General features: G+C 35.5%; 1 protein-coding gene across 1 annotated transcript; it reads left to right on the top strand.

Annotated features, from left to right (window-relative positions):
• The first annotated feature begins 13,395 nt into the window (after nucleotides 1–13,395).
• LOC144311209 (small ribosomal subunit protein eS1) lies at nucleotides 13,396–14,260 on the top strand. Its single transcript, XM_077893369.1, has one exon. The coding sequence runs from the start codon at nucleotides 13,417–13,419 to the stop codon at nucleotides 14,209–14,211; it is 795 nt and encodes a 264-aa protein (XP_077749495.1). The 5' UTR covers nucleotides 13,396–13,416; the 3' UTR covers nucleotides 14,212–14,260.
• Nucleotides 14,261–15,750: the final 1,490 nt, after the last annotated feature.

Here is a 15,750-nt window from a genome sequence, read left to right as displayed (position 1 = left end):
CAGGGTGCGATCCTGGAGACCCGGGATCGAATCCCACGTCGGGCTCCCGGTGCATGGAGCCTGCTTCTCCCTCTGCCTGTGTCTCTGCCTCATTCTCTCTCTCTCTCTGTGACTATCACAAATAAAAAAAAAAAAAAAAAAGAACAGCATTATTTGGCATCCATTGTATAACTTAAAATTCTAAAGGTGATCTTATTTTTTAGGTAGAAAATGCAGACCTTAGTCTTGAAACACAATCTAGTGATGAGATAAATCAAATAGTGAAACATTAGAAATCACTTCAAAGTGTGAGCAACAATCATTCAGTATAATCTATGTATCTATGTGCTAAAACAAAAAATAAGATCAGATTAACAGAATTAATCTTGGAGGTTTGCATTAGATCTTAAATAATTGATTGGATTTATTATATTGAAAGTAAGACCATGCTCCAAGGAGGGGTGGGGCACCTATCACAAGAATATACAAGGATACTGTAGTCAGCTTGAGGGGGTTTCCACTGGCCAAACTTGAACAATTTCAGCATCAAAAGAATTAAACTCAGTAATACATTATAAACAATAGAAAAAATAGGAGTTAAAGAATCTATCAAATAATAATTACATACGTAAATAAAAAGGAGTTACTTAGTATGTAAGTAAATCATTAACTGCTTGCAGTAGAATGGTGAGGGCCAACTCGTCAATGTGGAAGGTGCTGGAGTTGAAAATCATCATTTTGTAGTCATTGTGGTAAAGACTGGATCAGACAAAACTCCTCAATGGACACTAATTCAAGAGGAAACTTAATTTAAAAAAAGACAATATATTTATGTGTGTTTGTACAGACCGCTTATTAGTTGCAAAGGAGAATAAACAGTAACATAGAGTAGAGAAGTCAGGCAATGCTTGTCTGGGTGATCAAAATCATGACCGATGAGAACAGATGGACATCATGTGCCACCAGTTGTGATACCCTGAGAAGAACACATCACCTGTGCAGTAATCCAGCCAAGACTGCATAACCTTAATCTAACCATGATTAGAGGAAACACCAGACAAACACCATGTGAGAAATGTTCTTTCTAAAGGCAAAAGAAGGACTACATATATCAATGTCATAAAAGACAAAAGCTGTGAAAATGCTTAAGATTAAAAGAGGCTAAAGATACATGACAACTAAATGTAACCTCTGACCCTAGATGGGGTCCTTTGCTGGCAAGGGAAATTGTTTTAAGGGATGTTATTAAATCAACTTGTAAAACTGAAATATGAATGGTAACTTAGAATATTGTATCAATGCAAATTTACACACACATACACATATGAATAAATACTCAAAGATAAAGGAGGGGCATCTGGGCCATGGTGGGGGCCTTTCTGCAATTTGGTAATGCTCTATTTCTTGATCTTGCAGGCAGTTACAAGTATCTATGTTTTATATATCTTTCTCATATGTTATCATTTTTGAAATTAAAAAATGAGATGAAAATACATGCCTATACACACATATACAAAATGCCAGTGACGTACCTACACAAATGGCTTTTGAGATTTGTCTGTGCTGTTATCACTAAAAGTACAGAAATGAAGAACAAGTGGGCTTCTGCTGGGAATTCTAAAAAAGGAAAATTGAAGACTCTCCCCTCGCCTCAGCGTATTTGCCTTTGGATGCTACAGAGTCTGAACTGATCTCATTAACTCCACACAACTGGTTGTCCTCAGAGCAAAGTGGAGCCATAAAAAAAATTTTTTGATGGGATTTTGGGGATTTGTAATACAATACAGCTCAAGGGTAGACAAGGATTGTGGTGAAGATGTCCCTCTAGCTAGAGATATAAGGATGAGCTACAAAAGCAGATATTTTTTGTTGCTGTTTTAAGATTCTGTTATTAAATTATAATGCAAATAATGGGCATAAATCATAAGTATTCAGTTCTCTGAGTTTACACAAAGTTAACCCACTCATTTATCTACCCCCAAATATAAAAAAAAATTAGCAGAAGTTATCCTTCCTAATAAGTATGTCTATTTTATAAGAGTAAACATTATTCTGATTCCTAACGATAGATTAGCTTTGTCTATTTATGAATTTTATATAAATGAGGCCACACAGTACATATTGTTTTGTGTCTGACCTCTTTCCCTCTCCATTATTTATGAGATTCACATAGATTGTTGCAAATGACAATAGTTTGTTCCTTTTCCTTACTGTATTGTATTTTTTTCCATTCTGTCATAAATGGACAAGTTGGTTTTCCAGATTAGAGAAGTTATGGATTAATAGTGTTATAAAATTGTTGCACACAGTTTTAGTACACATATGTGTGCTTCATTGCCAAGTTATAAAGATGAGAACAGAACTATTAGGCCATCAGGTATATATCTGCATAACTTCCACAGATACAGCCAGAGAGCTTTCCTTAGTAATTGTGCCAATTTTTAATCACACCAGAATGGATGACAGTTCCAGTTGTTCTGCATCCTCTCCAATCCTTAGAATTGTCAGTCCTTTAAATTTTAGCTCTTTCAGTGTATATTAGCATGATTTTTTTAAGTTTATTTATTCATTCATTCATTCATTCATTCATTCATTCATTCATGACAGACACAGAGAGAGAGAGGCAGAGACACAGGCAGAGGGAGAAGTAGGCTCCAGGCAGGGAGCCCAACATGGGACTCAGTCCCCGGACTCCAGGATCACATCCCGGGCTGAAGGTGGCGCTTAACTGCTGAGCAACCACCCCCCGCCCCACCCCGACCGCCACCCCCTCACGCCCCTCACCCCGGGCTGCCCTATTAGCATGATTTTTAACTTGAGTTTCCCTAATGGCCAGTGAGGTAGAGCGCCTTTTCTCATACTTTATGGCTATTAGTATATTCTCTTCTGTGATGGGCCTGTGCACCTGCGTGTCTACTTTTTTTCTGGGGGGGTGGGGGGGAGGTGACTCCTTTTTGTGGATACCTATGAGCCCATCGTATATTCAAATACATCCTTTGTCAGACACATGTGTTGCAAATATCTTTTCCCAGTCTATGTCTTATCATTTCATTCTCCTGAAGGTATCTTATCACGGTTAGAAATAATTTTATTGAAATCCAATCTGTCAGTCCTTTCTTTACATTTTAGCACTTTCTGGTTTAAAGAAACATTTATATATCAAAAAGGACATGAAGATATACCATCAGATTTCTTTCAAAAGTTTTACTGTTATACCTTTTCTATTTCTATCCATAATTCATCTGAAGTTGACGTTTAGTTTGGTATGAAGTAAAGTGTTAAGATTTGCTTTTTTTTCTGTATGACTTTCCAATTAGCTACCATTTGTTTGTAAGTCATCCTTTCTAAAGAGGGACTACAGTATAACATTTGTCATAAATAGAGTGAACATATAAGTCTAGGTCTCTTTCTGAACTTTTCTGTCTTACTGGTCTATTTTTCTATCTCTGGGCTAACACCACACTGTCTTAGATTACTATAAATAAGTCTTGATAATGGATAGGGCAAGTTTTCCAATTTTGTTCCGCTTCTTCAAGGGTCTTATTTTCTTGACCCTTTGCATTTCCATGTAAATTTTATTTTATTTTTTTTTAATTTTTATTTATTTATGATAGTCACACACACAGAGAGAGAGGCAGAGACATAGGCAGAGGGAGAAGCAGGCTCCATGCACCAGGAGCCCGACGTGGGATTCGATCCCAGGTCTCCAGGATCACACCCTGGGCCAAAGGCAGGCGCTAAACCGCTGTGCCACCCAGGGATCCCCCGCTGCGCCACCCAAGGATCCCTCCATGTAAATTTTAGAATCAACTTGTCAATTTCAAAACAAACAATATAAAAAACAAAAACATAACTTACTGGGATTTTCCTGGTGGTTGAGTTGGATTTATAGGTCAATTTAGGAAGAGTAAAATGGTGGAGTATTCCAATTTCTGAACAAGGCATATTCTTCCATGTATTTAGTCCTTACTAAATTTCTCTCAACCCATGTTATGCATTTTTCTATATAGAGGTTTTGTATATAGAGGTTTTATATAGAGGTTCTATATAAATATTTTGATAGATTTATTCCTATGTGTTTGGTGTTGACACTATTTTAAATTTTATTATTTTTAAACTTCATATTTTAAATGCCAGTTACAGATCCATAGAATAAAACTGATATTTGTTTTTTGGAGAGTTTTTTTAGATTTCATATTATTCATTTGAGAGAGGTACTGAGAGAAACAGAAAACATGAGCCAGGCAGAGGGAGAGGGACAAGCAGCTTCCAGCTAAGCAAGGAGCCCGGTGCAGAGCTGGATCATGACCTGAGACAAAATCAAGAGTAGGACGCTTAACTGACTGGGCCACCCAGGTGCCCCTAAACCTGCATTTAAAAAAAGATGTAAATAAATCTTAAAAAAATAAATAAGTAAAAATAAAAATAAAAATAAAAAAAAAAGATGTAAGTAGCCATTTATTTGTGTTGGCTTCTTTTACTAAATACTATATTTGTGAGATTGGCCATGCTACATGTAATAAACTTCATTCTCAGTGCTGTACAGTCTTCCCTTTGTGATTATATTTGAGTAGTTTCCAAGTTTTGACTCTTTGAATAGTGCTGCTATGAAAAATCTTGTACATTTTGTAAATAATATACCTTTGGTAGACAAAAGCATTCAACTCTGTTAAATATTTCTGAGTCACAGAATATTCATCATTTCATTTTTTCAAACAAATTTTCAAAGTGAAAATACTAATATATACTCTCAGCAGCAGAATATTATTTACAATTTTTTGACACCCTCCCCAACTTTTGGTGTTTACCATCTTTTTCATCTTATCATTCTCATGGTTGTGTAGTGGTACAAAATAGTTTTAATTTGTATTTCCCTGATGACAAATTCAGTTTGGCATCTTTTTGTATGTTTCTTGGCCACTGGAAAGTTTTTGAGTTTTTTGTTTTTACCTATTTTTAAATTTTCTGTCTTCTTAAAAATACAAGTGCCTTATATATTCTGGATAGGAGTCTTTTTATCAGAAATATGCATAGGGAATATATTCTCCCACTCCATAGATTGTATTTATACCCTTTTAGTGGCATCTTATCACAGACAGAAGATCTTAATTTGAATAAAGTTCAATTTATCCATTTTTCCTTTATGATTAGAATACAGGATATGTCATTGCCAATATATAAAAGTACACTGGATATTTTTTTATATTTACCTCATATCCTACAACCTTGGTGACCTGTTTCATCATTTCTAGAAGTTTTTTTGTAGATTTAATTAGATTTTCTGCATAGACAATCAAGCCATCTGTAAATGCTTTTTTTCCCAATCTGGATAGCTCTTATTTCATTTTCTTGCTTTATTGCACTGTCTAGAATATCTAGAACAATGTAGAATGGAAGTGGTGAGAGCAAATATTCTTGTTCCTTATCATATCACTAGTACTGGGGTTTTCCCACATATAGCAGGGGAAAAATTGTGATAGGAAGGGAATGAAGTGCTGAGAAAAACCAGGATGTTGAACTCAAGGACACTTAGGGCCACTGTCACTTGAGAATTAATGATAATTAATGCTGCATCCTTTGTAGGATTCACAAATTAGTGAAGATATTCTGAGAACACAAAACAGATTATCAGTCAACTGAAATCCTTATTTTGAGTTCAGAGAGAAAATCTAGAAGTGCTTCACAGAGAACAAATACTGACTAGAATTCCTACTAATAGGTAAAGGCAGGAAAGGAGAGTGGGTGATAGGTTCAACTGGAGCAAATAATCACCAATGAGAAGACTGTAAATGCAGCCAAAATCTCTTATCCAACAGATATATATCCCAGATAATCAAGGGATGTGCATTCATCCATAACCTAGACATCATCCTCCACTGAGTTTCATGAGTAGATGAATGCTCTGTGTTTCAGGAGGAACTCCTGGGTACCATTCCTCTGCTTATAACTTGCACTCTGGATGCCATCACCATGTGAGGGACAGCTGTAATTCCATATATACTCCTGAAGTACTTTTAGGTAGACCTTTCCTACCTTGCCTTCCTATGAGCACCATCATTTTATTCTCCCTTACTTATTATAGAAAAGTGCAGCTTAAAAAGAACTTTAGCTCAAACCATATTTTAATCTTGAACAGCTCGACACTATGATGTAGGTGAGGCAGTATTATTATCCCTTCTTTAGACATGTGAGAATGCACCAGGAAGGTTAAGTGTCTTGGGTTTTTTTTTTTTTAAGATTTTATTTATTATTCATGAGAGACACAGAGAGAGAGAGGGGGAGGGAGAGGGGGAGACAGAGAGAGAGAGAGAGAGAGGCGGAGACACAGGTAGAGGGAGACGCAGGCTCCATGCAGGTAGCCCAACATGGGACTCGATCCCGGGACTCCAGGACCACACCCTGGGCCGAAGGCAGGAGACAAACTGCTGAGCCACCCAGGGATCCCTGGTTAAGTGTCTTGTTAAGGGTCACAGGCTAATAAATAGATGGGCCAAGATTAAAACTCAGATAATCTGATTCTAAATCCAGTTTTCTTTTCACTACATTATACTCCTTAATCCCTGTCAAAAAAAGGAGACAGAATTATGAACAAGTTACATCCAAGGATTTTTCAAGAACACTCAAATCTACTTTGCCTAAAATAATATCTGTTACTTTCTACTGTATACCTCACTAAGGGCCAGGAAATATGTTAAGCATTTTAAATACATTATATCATTTTTTTCCTTCAACAATCCCATAGAGTAGGTATTGTCCTCATTTTACATTGCAGTTTATGGAAGCACAGAAATTTTCCCAAGATCACACAATTAACACATGGAAAGCAGGAGGTTCCACTTCACCAGAATTCCTTAGAAAAAATAGGTTGACTTATGTTCTGGAATCATGTCAAAACATGTAATACTTTTTACATTCTGACGAGTCTATAACTTCATATTCAATCTTAAAATATTTGAAGAACTAGAACTGTCAAGGAAAAGAGAAATCAAGCTGATTACACATGCTTCAGAGGAAAGAAATAAAACTAGCATGGGAAGTTCCAAATAGATTGTACTTTAACATATGAAATAATAGTCTAATAATCACACGTTTGAAAAATGAGGAGATAATGTTCTATATTTTGTTTGAAGTCGTGGTTACACAGGCATATGCACCTGTGTTGACTCATCTAAGTGTAAAACTCATCTAAGTGTAAGTTCAGATCTGTGTATTTCATGATACATAAAGTTAACATAAGTGTTCTTTAAAGAGGCTATTTCATGAGATAATGAGCTTCAGTCAGAGGCCTAATGATATGCTAGAGATAGTAAAAAGGATTCCTGCATTAAGTGGAAAAGGTAATACTCAACAGTATCTTAGGATTTTTTCAGACTTTACAGTAATTTCACTAGCAAATATAAAAAAGAACATGAAGTCATTCCAGATCTAAATCTTTTAGTTTTTTTTTAAATTGGTTACTTTTAATACTCACATTGTTTCATGTTTCAAGGAGGACCAGAAGAACCAGTGATGAGCTTAGAGTTATCATGTGTCAAACTAGCATATTGCCTCACTAGAGGCCTCCCAGAATAGATTTCCCAAAAGAACTACATTGGTCAATGGCCTAGCCCATGGCCTTAAAGATCCAGAAACTTAATTTTGTCTGCACATCAAGAGTATAGCACAATAACAAAGTTTATAAGACAAAGAACAATCTTTATTATTTTTAAATAAGAAATAAAATTTCCAAGGGATCAAACTCATTTGATCTTCTAACTGGTGCACCATTCTTGTACCATGCTGAAGAGGGAAACAAACTATAATCAGACTATTGATTCATAATCCTGCAGTCAAAATAAAGGGTGTTCTAGGACTCAAAATTTTAATGACTTCTTTGGGCAACTTAGCCTTCAATCAGGTTACAGCTCCTAGGAAAAATCTTGACTTTAATAAAGAATTACACATATTTGTCCTGGTTCATTATGCATTAATATTTTAGTTGCCTAACAGGGAAATCTTTCTTTATTTCTAAGTTCCCTAAAAGCACTGCAGTCCTTGTGGACTACAAAAGATGAGAACAAGTGGAAATGTTACTTATAAAATATCCAGTGGATATTTTATACAGTTTAGGAAACCTGAAACTATAGATATGACAAAGATCCTCTTTTAAGGACACCTGCAATCTGACAATGAAACTGAGTGGATAGCATGTAATCAGCAGACACAGATAGTTCTGTGGCTATACTTATTGCAACCACTTTTGAATTCCATCTATTCTTTTACAGGGATGTATGCCCATGTCTAGCTTGCTTTCCTCATTTCCCTCTGTATGTTTATTTTCATCAGAAGTGTCTGAATATCCACTATTGTTGTCTATGCCAGATTCTCTGAGTCCCACAATGGACTGTAAGCAATGCTAAATCATAACATAGACAAAGGAGATAAATGCTTTTGGAAATGGAGAGACTCCATTTTTTACATGTCAAAAATACTAGGAATTAAATAAATTAATATTTGTCAATTGCCTAATTTATGACAGATTCCATTTTAGACATTTTAATTTCATTCAATCTTTCTGTAATGTAACTTATTCAATAACTTTCCCCACTTTATTTTTTCCAGTTTTATTGGGAAATAATTGACATGCATCATTGTATAAGTTTAAGGTGTTCAGCATGATGGTGTGATTTACATATATTGTGAAATGAGTACAACAATAAGTTCAGTCAACATCCATCTTCTCATATAGATACAAAGAAAGAAGGAAAGAAAGAAGAAAAAGTTTATTTCTTCTTGTGATGAGAATTCTTAGGATTTACTCTCTTAACAACTTTCCAATCTATCCTACAGCAGTGTCAGCTGTAGTCATTGTGCTGTATATCACATACTAGGACTTATTTATCTAACAGTTGGAAGTTTATGTCTTTTGACCACCTTTCTCCAATTCCTCCTCTTCCAACCTATGATAACCATAAGTCTGATCTCTCTTTCTATGACTTTTGTCTTGTTTTGTTTAATTCCACATATTAGTGGGATCACACATTGCCTTTGACTTATTTCACTTAGCATAATGTGCTCAAGGCCCATCCATGTTCTCACAAATAGTAGGATTTCCTTGTTTTAATATGGCTTAATAATATTTCACTGTAAATACAACACAACTTCACAATCCATTCATCCATTGATGAACACCCAAACTGTGTCTGTGTCCTGGATGTTGTCAGTAATGCTAGTATGAACATGAAGATAAAGATTTCAAGTTAGTGTTTTTGTTTCCTTTGGACATATCTCCAGAAGTGGAATTATTGGATAATATGGTAGTTCTATTTTTAATTTTTTGAGGATCCTCAATACTGTTTTCCATAGTGCTTATACCAATTTACCAACAGGGCACAGGGCTCCCTTTTTCTCCACATCCTCACCAACATTTGTTATCTCTTGTCTTTTTGACAATGGCTATGCAACAGGTCCAAAGAGGTAGCTCATTGTGGTTTTAATTTATATTTTCCTAATGGCTAGTGATGTTGAACATCTTTTCATGTATCTTTGCAACTTTCATTTATCTTCTTTGAAGAAATTTCTACTCAGGTCCTTTGCTCAGGTCTCTTTTAATTGGGTTATTTGACTTTTTGCTCTGGTATGAGTTCTTTATACATTTTGATTATTAACCCCATATTAGATATATAGTTTGCAATTTTTTTTCTGTTCTGTAGGTTGTCTTTTTACTTTGTTGGTGGTTTCTTTTAGGAGGCTTCACACTTCCTGGTTCCAAGCTATACTATCAAGCTATAGTTATCAAAATATTATGGATGCTGGTATAAAAACAAGTAGACCAAGGCAACAGAATTGAGAGCCCAGAAATAAATCTAAGCATATACTATCAACAATTATTCGAGAAGGAAGCCAAAAAGGCTCAATGAAAAGAGACAGTCTCTTCAAAAAATGGTGCTGGGGTAACTGGATAGTCAATGTACAAGAATGAAACCAGACCCCAATCTTATACCACAATCAAAAATTAACTCAAAATGTATTAAAGACTTAAACGTAAGACCTGAAACCATGAAACTCCTAGAATAAAAAATAGGAATAAAGCTCCTTGACATAGTCTTGGTAATGATTTTCTGGCTATGACACCTAACACACAAGCAACGAAATCAGAACTGAGCAAGTGGGACTAGATCAAACTAAAAACTTCTATCTGCCCTTTAGAGAGACAAGAGTTGAGGTAAAAATATTAACCTAACTAATGGTTGCACAACTATTGAGTAGGAGGGCTAGAATTTGAACCTAATCTGCCTGATTTGAGGGCCTGCTTTCTATCCATAGCTGACCTTTAATGCCATCCTGACATTCTTATCATTTTATAACAGTAAAATATACCGTTGCTCCTTAAACTCCCTGAAAGCTTTCTCCAGCCCACACTGAAGAGTTATAGACACACAAAATGGCCAGAATCATCATCCACAATCTTCACCCACAACCACCCAAATTGCTGTATAATGAGATGGCAAAGCTCTAAAATGTAATTCCACAATATTGAACAAAATTCTAAAATGTAATTCGACAACACTGGGCAAAATTCTGCAAATATTCTCAGCTGTGCCATGAAAACTTTACAAAACAAAGGAAGAGATAGATCTCAAGTGTCAGCTGCTACCTTCCAGGGAAGCCACCTGCCATGGCCACTTCCCCAGAGAGCTTACCAAGCAACAATACCAACCTTGCAGAAGCCAAATCAAAGTGGGGCTTTTCGAGAAACAACATGTCTGACAGGCCTCCCAGCATGTAGGAATGGATCATCCAGGAAATGTATCTGGTCATTCCACAGACATCACTAAAACACCTACTCAAGCCAGTGCTTGTTCCAAGCACTAAAACCAAGATGAATGAGAGATAGTCCCTCAAACAAAGATGTAGTTTTCCTTAATTCTTCTTTACCACATTCAAGTATACTGGATCCAATATACTAACATAGAGATTGAATGAAATAGACACAAATTCTGCCCTCAGAAAGCTGACATTCCAGAGGGGCAGAAGAACAGACGAATAAATAAAGAAACAAGTGTATATTATGCCACATGAAGATTAGAGATTTTACATCTCACTCTCAACAAATAATAGAACTACTAGATAGAAAATTAGGAAGGATATAGAATTGAACAATGCAATTAACCAACAGGATCTAACTGACATATAGAGAACACTTTGCCCAACAGCAGAAGAATACATATGCTTTTTTCCAAGTAGTTATGGAACATTCACCAAGATAGATCATGTCCTCATCCATAAGACAAACCTCAACTAATTAAAAAACACTGAATTCACATAAAGTTCTCTAACCATAATGGAACCAAACTAGAAACCAAGAGCAGGAAGACATGAGGAAAATCTCTGAACACTTGGAAATTAACACACTTCTAAATAGTCCATGGATCAGAGAAAAAATCCCAAAATAAAAATCTAAAAATACATAAAGCCTAAGAATGCTGGCAGCTTCAGAGAAGGTAAAAGGATAGAGAGAATACAAATAAAAGCACACCACCAAAATACATGAGATGCAGCTAAAGCTGTGCTGAAAGGGAAAGAAAAAAAAAGAAGGATCACAAATCAATGATAAATTCCTACTTTAAGAAGCTAGGAAAAGAAGAGCAAAGTAAACCCAAACCAAGTAGGACAAAAGAAATAATAAAGAGTAAAAAAAAAAAATCAAAGAAAAAAAGGTATAGAAAAGCAATGATATAAAAAGCAAGTAGACACAAACTACGGTAATACCTATATGAGTGAGTAAAATAAAAAGTAGTAACAACACCAAAGACTGACAAAATGTAGAAAAACTGGAACACTCATCTATTGCTGTTGAAGATGAAAAATGGTAGTCACTCTGGCAAATAGTTTGGCAGTTTCTTCTAAAACTAAACATTCAATTACTATACAACCCAGTGATTGTACTCTTGGGCATTTATTACAGAGAAAATTATGTTGAAATAAAAACCTCTGTGCAAATGCTTATAGCAGATTTTTTTGTAATAGCCCCAAACTGGAAACAATCTTTGTGTCTTTCAGTGCATGAAGAGATGAACAATCTGTGGTACATCCAATACCATGAAATACTACTCAACAATAAAAAAGAATGAACTATTGATATATGCAATAATCTGGATAAATCTCCAAGGAACTGTATGAATAAGGGGGAAATTCATTTATATATTGTATGACCCCACTTCTACATTTTGGAAATGACAAATTGTTACAAGATAGATGAGAGGAACGTGTCATTATAAGAGGGAAGACAAAGGATCTTTGTGGTGACAGAAATGGTCTGTATCTCAACAACGGCAGCAGATATAGAAACCTACAAGTGTTAAAATTGTATAGAACTAAAAACATACAACACACAAAAATGAGTACATTTAAAATCAAGGATATTTGAATAAGATTAATGTGCAACATCAACGTCAATATCCTGGTTGTGATATTGTACTACAGTTTAGCAAGATGTTATCATTGGAGGGAAAGGGGATTAAATGTGGTCAGAATCTTTCTGTGTTATTTCTTATAACTGCATGTAAAGTCTGTAATTATCTCAAAATAAAAAGTTGTTTAAAGTAATGCACCCAGAAAAAAAAAAACTATAGAAATAACATTGACAATAAGGAAAAGGAAGTTTGCGTTGATGCTATTGTCTAGTATTAGATCAGCTTTTGATATGCTTAGCCATGTAGTTTGGTTTAAATATCTTAGAACACACATTCTTTTTCTGGAATATGCCTCACTTCCCTACACATTTGCCTAAGAATGCTGGCAGTTTCAGAGAAGATAAAAGAATAGACAGATGGCGTTCTAGAAAAAAAATTCATAGACCTAAATATGAAAAAAACCTGGCAAAGAAAGAATGTCACCAACCAAAATCAGAATCATGTTTTAGTGAAATTAAAGATTTATTTTGCCTAGCACACATGAAGGATTACCTAGGAATTATGGAACCATGCTATGAAAAGTAAACATTTAGTCTGAGGAATCCTCAAAAAAAAAAAAAATAGCTATGCTTATAAAAAAAAAGGCACAATAAGTGCTGTCTCATGCATAATACAGTAAATCTCTAAATTCAAAACCTGTGAAGAGTTAAGAAAATATGTAAAACTCCATAAGAAAATATGTAAAATATCCAAATGAAATCAAAAGTATTTTAATAACTTTGTGTATTTCCAAAATAGGTAAAGCACATACAACTACATTTAAAAACAAACATTTGTGGAAAATAACATTCTACATATTTTGTAACATGAAACTTATTAAAAACAAACAAACAAAGAAGCCTCATTGCATCAAAGCATTAATTGATGAGAATTTTTTTCTCTTGGTGTAATTTTAGCATTGTGAATTGCTTCTAATATTTCAGTTGCCATATTTTGGGTTAATCTTAAATGAATGTGGCCTTTTGGCTCCCGCAGCAGCGCCATGGCGGTCGGCAAGAACAAGCGCCTTACGAAAGGCGGCAAAAAGGGAGCCAAGAAGAAAGTGGTTGATCCATTTTCTAAGAAAGATTGGTATGATGTGAAAGCGCCAGCTATGTTCAATATAAGAAATATTGGAAAAACACTAGTCACAAGAACTCAAGGAACCAAAATTGCGTCTGATGGTCTCAAGGGTCGGGTTTTTGAAGTTAGCCTTGCTGATCTGCAGAATGATGAAGTTGCATTTAGGAAATTCAAGCTAATCACTGAGGATGTGCAGGGCAAAAACTGCCTGACTAATTTTCATGGCATGGATCTTACCCGTGACAAAATGTGCTCCATGGTCAAAAAATGGCAGACCATGATTGAAGCTCATGTTGATGTAAAGACTACCGATGGTTATTTGCTTCGTCTATTTTGTGTTGGTTTTACTAAAAAACGCAATAATCAGATTCGGAAGACCTCTTACGCTCAGCACCAACAGGTCCGCCAAATTCGGAAAAAGATGATGGAAATCATGACCCGAGAGGTGCAAACAAATGACTTGAAAGAAGTGGTCAATAAACTGATTCCAGACAGCATCGGAAAAGATATAGAAAAAGCTTGTCAGTCTATTTATCCACTCCATGATGTTTTTGTTAGAAAAGTAAAAATGCTGAAGAAGCCCAAGTTTGAATTGGGAAAACTCATGGAGCTTCATGGTGAAGGTAGTAGTTCTGGAAAAGCTACGGGGGATGAAACCGGTGCTAAAGTTGAACGAGCTGATGGATATGAACCACCAGTCCAAGAATCTGTTTAAAATTCAGACATTTAATGGTGACCAATAAAAACATATTTGTGATGTTTAATTTCTTATCATTCTTTTTAAATAATCGGGCTCGGTGAAGCAGATGTTTTGAACTGACCGTGTGAACTTTTCAGAACTATTGTATGGATCTTATCCATTGCTCTTGGCTACTAAATAGCTGCAAAAGGGTAGTGATCTATTTTAAGCTGTAGTGATCTGGATGGAAGTGTTCTAGATGGTTAATAAAAGGAAACTTTTTTAACGTGTAAAAAAAAAAAAAAAAAAAAAAAAAAAAAAAAAATCTTAAATGAATGTGAATTTTTAAAGGTAGTAAGAGAAGGTGAGAATAGAAAGTATATGAGAAGTGATCTACTCTCCTCATATCATTGTATGGTTTTGAACCTAATGATAAGAAAATAGAAAAATATCCCCTATTATTAACCTACAAGTCAAATCCAGGGAGCCTTCACAGACAAGTTTCCCTTTACTTTAAAAACTTGTTTCACTCACCGGGACACCTGCACCCCCATATTTATAGCAGCAATGTCCACAATAGCCAAACTGTGGAAGGAGCCTCGGTGTCCATCGAAAGATGAGTGGATAAAGAAGATGTGGTTTATGTATACAATGGAATATTCCTCAGCCATTAGAAATGACAAATACCCACCATTTGCTTCGACGTGGATGGAACTGGAGGGTATTATGCTGAGTGAAGTAAGTCAATCGGAGAAGGACAAACATTATATGGTCTCATTCATTTGGGGAATATAAAAAATAGTGAAGGAGGAAAAATGAGTGGGAAATATCAGAAAGGGAGACAGAATATGAAAGACTCCTAACTCTGGGAAATGAACTAGGGGTGATGGAAAGGGAAGTGGGCGGGGGGTGGGGGTGACTGGGTGATGGGCACTGAGGTGGGCACTTGACGGGATGAGCACTGGGTGTTATTCTGTATGTTGGCAAATTGAATATCAATAAAAAATAAATTTATTATTAAGAAAAATAAAAAATAAAACCTTGTTTCACTAAAACTTATGAATATAAAGTATCATTCACACATGTGTCCAAATTTACCTTTGACAGATACCTTTCTGAAATGCCAATTACTATTATGCTGAACTGTGAGACTTATGATTCATAACTATTCACTTCCTGTAAGAATGATAACAGCCTGTAGTAAAAAGTGTGAAAAGACATTAATAGAAGACAGAAAACACTTTCTATTGGCAACTCTGACACAGTTTTTAAATTCTAAAGAAAGCTGTGAATAAACTATCCGCTTAGAAATCATGCTTATTCAGTTCTACTTGCAGGTAAATAAAGCAAAAATTTGTGAACAGAGCATGAAACATCATTAAAGTAAGGTACAACAATACTTTGAAAATATTTTTAAAGATTTTATTTATTTATTCATGAGAGACACAGAGAGAAAGAGAGGCAGATACACAGGCAGAGGGAGAAGCAGGCTCCATGTAGGGACCCTGATGTGGAACTTGATCCCAGGACTCCAGGATCACACCCTGGGTCAAAGAGGCGCTAAACCGCTGAGCC

The sequence above is a fragment of the Canis aureus genome, chromosome 3 (genome assembly GCF_053574225.1).
Source record: "Canis aureus isolate CA01 chromosome 3, VMU_Caureus_v.1.0, whole genome shotgun sequence".
In the NCBI taxonomy this organism is placed as follows: Eukaryota; Metazoa; Chordata; class Mammalia; order Carnivora; family Canidae; genus Canis; species Canis aureus.
This window is presented reverse-complemented; position numbering and strand designations above follow the sequence as displayed.

What these genes read in the sequence shown, in the direction of transcription:
- LOC144311209 (XM_077893369.1), top strand. Translation starts at nt 13,417, where the DNA reads ATGGCGGTCGGCAAGAACAAGCGCCTTACGAAAGGCGGCAAAAAGGGA.